This window comes from Monoraphidium neglectum, assembly GCF_000611645.1.
Source record: "Monoraphidium neglectum strain SAG 48.87 unplaced genomic scaffold scaffold00105, whole genome shotgun sequence".
NCBI lineage: Eukaryota > Viridiplantae > Chlorophyta > Chlorophyceae > Sphaeropleales > Selenastraceae > Monoraphidium > Monoraphidium neglectum.
In genome coordinates this window covers 37,079-43,578 of record NW_014013523.1, presented here as the reverse complement: position 1 = coordinate 43,578, position 6,500 = coordinate 37,079, and the positions used below count along the sequence as shown (strand labels likewise).

Genomic DNA, 6,500 nt, shown 5'->3' with positions numbered 1-6,500 from the left:
CCGCCCGCGCCGGCCGCGTTGCGGCGCTCGCGCGCGTCCTGCCGGCGCTCGCTGCCCCAAAAGATCGTCGCGATCGTGACCAGCGCTGCCGCCACCGACAGCCCCTGCCGCACGTCCTCGCGCTCAAGCCCGGCGGCCAGCCGCGCGCGTGCGGGGCGCGCAGCGGCGGCGACGGAGTCGGAGGTCTCCAGCAGCAGCGCGAGCAGCGGCCGCGCCTGCGCGACAATCGCTGAGTTGGCGTCGAAAATGGCGGCGCCGAGCGCGCCGGCAGCGGAGCCGACGGGCTTCGGGAGGCGCGCGGCCGCGCTCGGCTGCGGAGGGGGGGACGATATTTCAAAACGTGGTCAGGGCTCAAGGGACGGGTCGTGCACGCGTGAGGCTCGCGAAACGCAGCACTGCTGATGGTAAGTCGGTGCGGCGCTGCTTGCGCGTGGACACAGTAATGGTGATGATCCCGGCTGCAGGGTGCACCGCCGCCCCCACCAACCGTTTCCGTGCAGCCATCCTCCCGCAGCTCAATAGCCATGCGGCGGCGCCCAGCCCTGGGGCTGGCGCCCCGTGGCTGTTTGCAGCGTCCGCGCGAGTGCCCGCCCACCTCCCTTGTGTTGAGCGCGCCGCGGCCGGTCACGTCCCCGTATTGGCTGTCAAGGATGAAGGGCACCACCAGGCCCCCTGTAGCGAGCGCAACCAGCAGCGACCCGGCGCCTGCGGCCGCCGCCCCGGCCGCGTAACCCTGCTTCCCGCCGCCCTCGGCAGCCTCCTCCTTGGCGGCCGCCCCCAGCAGCAGCGACAGCGCCGCGAGCCCCGCGGCGGCGGCGAGGCCGCCTCGGACCTCGTCGCGGCGGAGTGTGTCCGAGGTTACGGCATAGGCCGTTTCGAGGGAGGACTTTGAGGCGCGCGCCACCACACGAGCCTCGGGCTCCTGCTTGGCAAGTTTTAGGGGGGTTGGGGTTGAGATGCACGGCAACACGGTAGCACGGCAGGAAGGAAGGGGATGAGAGGCAGCAAGTGGCGCTTGATGCGGTGGCGGAGGCGTGTGTTGATTTGAAGCGGGCCTCGGTGGACAGGCGTGTTGCAGACGGCGGTGCGTGGAAGCGGGCGGCTGGCGGCAGGGCCCGGCGTGCAGAGTGCAAAAAGCATGGCAAACAAAACCGCCGGCAGCGACGAGAGCGCGCAGCGGGCGCAAATCGCGGCGCCATGGCCGGCGGGAGATGCTGCGGCACGGGGTGCAGCGAGGCCGGTGCGCACCTTCTTTCTCCATCCAAAGAAGCGGCCAAGTCGGCACGCGTGGGCAGGGCGGTCCAGCACCGTGAGAAGAAAGAGGGGCACCAGCAGCGCCACCTGCTCGCCAGAGGGAGGCGGGCATTACGGGGGGGGGCGCGGGGGTCGCCGGTGGGCGTGGCAGCTGCGGCAGCGTGTGGGGATGCTCTGTATGCATTTCATCATGCGGCATGCGCGCCACGTATCGTGGATGCGTTGCTGCTGTAGGGCTGGTGCGGCATGCTCGTTGCACACAGAGCACGGCGCACGATGCACGGGCACTGGTCGAGTTGGAAAGCCATGCTGGCGGTATGCGAGAGGTGGTGTCATCATCACTTTATGCCCTGAGGGCCCGCTGCTGCAATGTGTCGATGCGTCGCACCCACCTGCGCCGCGCGCTTTAGGGGCGCAGAGTCAGCGGCGCCAGCGTCTTCGACGCCCGGGTTCCTCTGCGCCTGCAGGGGCAGCACAGATGTATTCCGCACGGTGCTCGGCCAATGCTCCATTCTTTGCCGCAGCTTGGCAGCGGCAGCTGGCCCATTGTTCATTGATCCGGTACTCACCTGCAGCCGGTGAGATCTCTGTTGCTGCCCGACATTGCTTTCGAGGCTGGCACCGCTTGAAAGCTTTTTCGAAGCAGTAACGAATCGTCTTGGCAGCGGGGGCCTCGCCGGGCCCCTCGCAGGGGCCAGGCCGGCAGTTGTTGCCCGCATCCCCCTCTCCGGTATACAGCGCTTGCGAGATAGCACGCTCGAAGCGCTTTGAGAAATCCAGTCGAAACCGAAGTATGGCAAGTTGATGACGCTGCGCTTTGATCAGGGCGCGGCGGTGTGCACCATGCCCCCGCAATTCGGGCTGACGCGACCAACGCCTTGTCATGCCCCCACTGTCCCCCCAGCCCCGTGGTCTTGAGGGGGGTAGCTTGGGCGCTAACACAAGTAACAGCCGTATGGGGCAAAATCTGCCTCCATGCTCCTGCCCCAACAAGCGCCAGCCGCTGTGTGTTGCACTGATGCCCTGCCGAGTGACCAGGCAAGTTCACAACGTCCGCGTTTTAGCATCCTATCAAGCACACAATTTCAGCTCCTCAAGTTGAGATCCAATCCTGTTAGGATAGTGATGAATACTTCTTCTAGTAATCGGCACAGTACCAAGGTACAGTAGCAGTGAAGAGGGGGCCAAGCCGGCTACCACGTGCACGAGTCGAATGCGCAACTGTTTGTACGCTGGTGGAGGAATCAAGTCGCAGGTCGTGACAAGATACGGCCGGGAGGGCGATCGAACAACTCAGTCATTCCGCTATGTGTATGCAGGGTTTGCTAGAGTGGCGTGCAGGGGGTCATGTTGCAGCCCCAAGGTGACCCACCCAGTCACTGATGCTGCGTGACTTGGTCGAAGCAAAGCAGAATTCTGAACAACGGGTCCGCTCGCATCACAGTAGCAGGAGGGAGGGGCAAAAGCAGGCTACGTCTGCTACGCGTGTGCACACGCGCTCCTTGCGTGAATGTTGGTGAGGGGAATTGGGACACAGCTGGTGACATGATACGACAGGAGAAAGACCAACCATCCCGTGCAGTATGCTAGGCGTGTGCAGAGTATCTTGCTCGGCAGACGGTCACAACGCAGCCCCTGTGCACCATCAAGTGGCACACACGATGCTGAGTGACTACGTACAGTTGCCTTCCCTGCCGCTCGCCCACACCAAGGGAGATGGCCCGGAATTCCGGGGTGAGCAAGTCGAGAGCACAAGCACCACGCCTGCAAACACATGGCAAGGCAGCAACAGTATCTGTGTCAACACGATCGTGCCTTTGCAAATGGATTCCTGTGCAGCGCTGTTTTGTGAGTGCTTACAGCGCAGCCGTGCCCCACAACGAGGCATCAGCCAGCAAGCGGTGACCTTTAACGTCAGCGCATACGCCAGCCTGATGTTCGTCAAATTCAAGCTTGGCTGCGCCGCGCCGCATCGCACACCGCGCGGTGGCCCCTCACCACCCAGTCCATCCTGCAGCACTCCTGGCTGCAGTACCGCGTCCCCGTGACGCGCCCGCAGCCCGCGCAGCGCCGCAGCTCTGCTCCTTCGCGCGCGGTCCTGCCGCAGAATGCGCACGCGCTGCGCCGGCGCTGCTCTCGTGCGCCCCCTGCAGCTCCTGTGCTTAGCCCCTGCTGCTGCTGCTGCTGCTGCTGCTGCTGCTGCTGCTGCTGCTGCTGCTGCTCGCCCGCCCTCAGCTGGGCAAGAGCCAGGGCAGCGCGCTCCCCCACAATGCCGTCCGCCTCGCGGCAGCCCGCAAGGCACCCCAACACCTCCTCCAAGGCCCTCCCGTTGCTTTCCAGCGCCGGGACTCCGCCCCACACGTCTGCCGGCCGCTCATCGCACCGCTCCAGCATGGTGCGCGCAAAGCCAGGCAGGCGCTTCGCCGGCGCCACGCCCGCGGCCAGCAGGCAGAGGGTGCGGAGGGCGTTTTTGCTATGCTCGCTCTGGTCTGGGGCGGCTGCCGCGGCCGACAGGCGCTCCAGGATGCCAGGCGCCTGGACAAGCCCAGGCCGCCAGCTGGGCCGCAGCGCCGCCAGCACGAGCAGGTGCGGGACAGCGTAAACACCCGCTTCCAGCAAGGCGGCGATGGCGACCTGCTTCTCCTCAGCTTCCTCAAGCCCACTGCTGCTGCTGCCTTCTGCAGGCTGCTGCTCCTGCTGCGGCTGCTGACGTGATGCGTGCGCTGCGTGTGCGACGGCGTAAAGTGCTGCTGCTGCGGTCGCTGACCACTCGGCTGTCCGTGGCCCTAGCTCAACCCCGACGCGCCGCAGCAGATGCTGCGCTCCCAGGCGTGACAACGTGGCCGCCCATGCGTCGCCGTTGGCCCCGCCGCCAGCGACGATGCTGAACACCATTGCACAGACTTGATGGACTCTCGACGTGTTTGCATAAGTCATCTGCCCGCCATCTACTGCTAGCCAATTGCGCAGGCTCGCCACCACGGCAGCCGCGGCTGCTGGCACGACGGCGATGCTAGACTGCCGTGCCAACATCGCCTCGTGGGCCGCGATTGATGCCAGCACCTGCGCTGCACCACCACCGTCTGCAAAAGTCGGAAACAGCCCAAAGTTTGCCGGGGCGCCGTCCGACCCTCCCCTGCCGGCCCCGCCGCCACTGGCGCCGCGGAGGGCGGCCGTGCGCAGCAGCTCCGCAAGAGTGTTGGGCTTGCAGCAAGCCGCAAGCGCCGTGCCTGCGCCCTCGTGGCCCCACGGCCAGGCCTCAAGCGCGCTGAACAGGATGACTAAAGACATCCTGAACAGGATGACGTCACCGTTTCGGCAAATGCACGCCGCCACCTCGCCCATGGCGGCCGCGTGCGACGAGAGGGCTTCCATCAGGGGACCAACCACAGTGCCCATGCGTGAGGCCACAAAAAGGGCGGCGTGCTGCCGGAGCACTTGTGCACTGGCCCCTATCCCTGGCCGCTGCCTGGCCTCTCCCAGCCGCAGCACCAGCAGCTGCGGCAGCGCCTCGCAGACCCAATCGGCGTCGGCGACCCGCCACGCCGCGCGCGCCGCGGCGTACAGGTCGGACCCGAAGGATGACGGCTCACAAGGCGAGGCGAGAGGGGCTGGCGCGGCACGTCCTTTCACATGCTCTGCGACCACGAACGCCCTCTCAAGCGATGTCAGAGGGTCCCCTGCATAAAGCTCTGATGAAAGCTGCGTGTGGGCCGCCCGCAGCAGCGCGCGCACAGCAGCCGGCCGGGTGATGATCCCAGCCAGGGCGAGCTGCGCGGGGGTGATGGGGCCGCCGTTGCCGTCGCCGTCGCCGCCGGTGAGCCCCTTGACTTGCATGACCAAGTGCATCGCTGTGGCTGCAAGGTTGCCACTCAGCAGCCACAGCCGCATTTCCACAACGCCTGCGCAGCGGCCGCCGCCGCCGCCCTCCTCGCAGCCGAGCGCCTCGAGTGCGTCAATCAGCGCGGCCACGCGACTCTCCGTCACGAACGCGTCCGCCACTGCGGGCACCTTTATCAGTTGCACCAGCGCCTGGCTGGGGGCGAAGGACGTTGGGAAATCCGTGCTGGTCGCCAGCGCGCTGCTGCCGGCCCAGCACAGGTGCTGCTGCAGTCGGTCCAAGGAGCGCTGACCGGGCACCTCAACCGCCGCGGTGGGGCTGCTGCCTGCGGCGGCGCGGCATTCCTGTCGGAGTCTCTCGAACGCCTCGTTGGCGGCGTCGTGGCGGCTGCTTTCGACGCACGACAGCAGCTGCCGCAGGGCCGCCTCCATTGGGCTGCGTTGAGCCGATGGAGTTGACACGGTGCGATCGTGGCGTGCCGCCGCGGCGGCCGCCGCTGCAAAACGCGAGGTTGTGCGTGCGCCAGTAAGACAGCGGGCAAAGGGATGAATGCGGGCGCGATGAACTGGCAAGTGCAGCGCGGGCCCAGCGCGCCCTGGCACTGCGTGATGTGACTGCGACCTATACCGTATGCTCAACGCGACGCCATGTGAGCCCACTATGCCACGCACCTAACTGCAATCAAATTTTGGTGACGGCGTCCTGAGCTTTCTTAGACGCCTCCGAGCCCTTTCGCAGGCTCAAACCATCCACACCACCGCACAGACGCGATTTGTGTATACCTGCAAGGCATTGTCCGCTTTATATGCATTTCAGGAAAATTGGGCGCCTCAAGCGGCTGGCTGGTGGAGGTACTCGCACATGGCTTGGGTCACTGGGTAATCCACCAGGCTGGGCAGGGGGGGGGGGCACCCCCGAGCCCAGGGTTGAGTGCAGGGTGTTGGGGGCTTACCCCGACCCCAACGTCCAAGGGAAACCCCAGGTGAGTGCAGCAAGCGGCGCAAGCAGCGAGCACAAGCTCCAGGCCTACGAACAGGAGGCGGGCAGCAACAATGTCTTTGTCAACAGACGACGAAAGACAGCGCCCACGGCCGCCCAACAGTTTCTCACACCAAGCATCGCCAGCTGCTCGCCTGCCTGGCAGCGCTCCTGCCGCTGGGCTCCGAGGCCCACCCCAACCTGCCTGTATAAACACTCAAAACTTAACCACCAGCACGTGTTGCACACCAGCCAACAGTCCTCCACCCGGCCTTCACCGTCACTCGGCCACACCCAGGATTACACCAAACGGATACTTGCACCCCATCGTCTGACCTGCGAGTCGCGTCTGTACTGCTGCACCTGCCCCACGCCGCTCGTGACATCCCCGACACGTGCGCTTGCCGCCACCCCCTCCCCCCCCCCC

General features: G+C 66.0%; 1 protein-coding gene across 1 annotated transcript; it reads right to left on the bottom strand.

Moving 5' to 3' along the window:
* Window positions 1-3,252: 3,252 nt before the first annotated feature.
* On the bottom strand, window positions 3,253-5,526 carry MNEG_1115 (hypothetical protein; the record flags this gene model as incomplete). Its single annotated transcript, XM_014050411.1, has 1 exon — window positions 3,253-5,526. A coding segment is annotated over one exon (2,274 nt), but the record flags the coding sequence as incomplete, so codon positions are not given.
* Window positions 5,527-6,500: the final 974 nt, after the last annotated feature.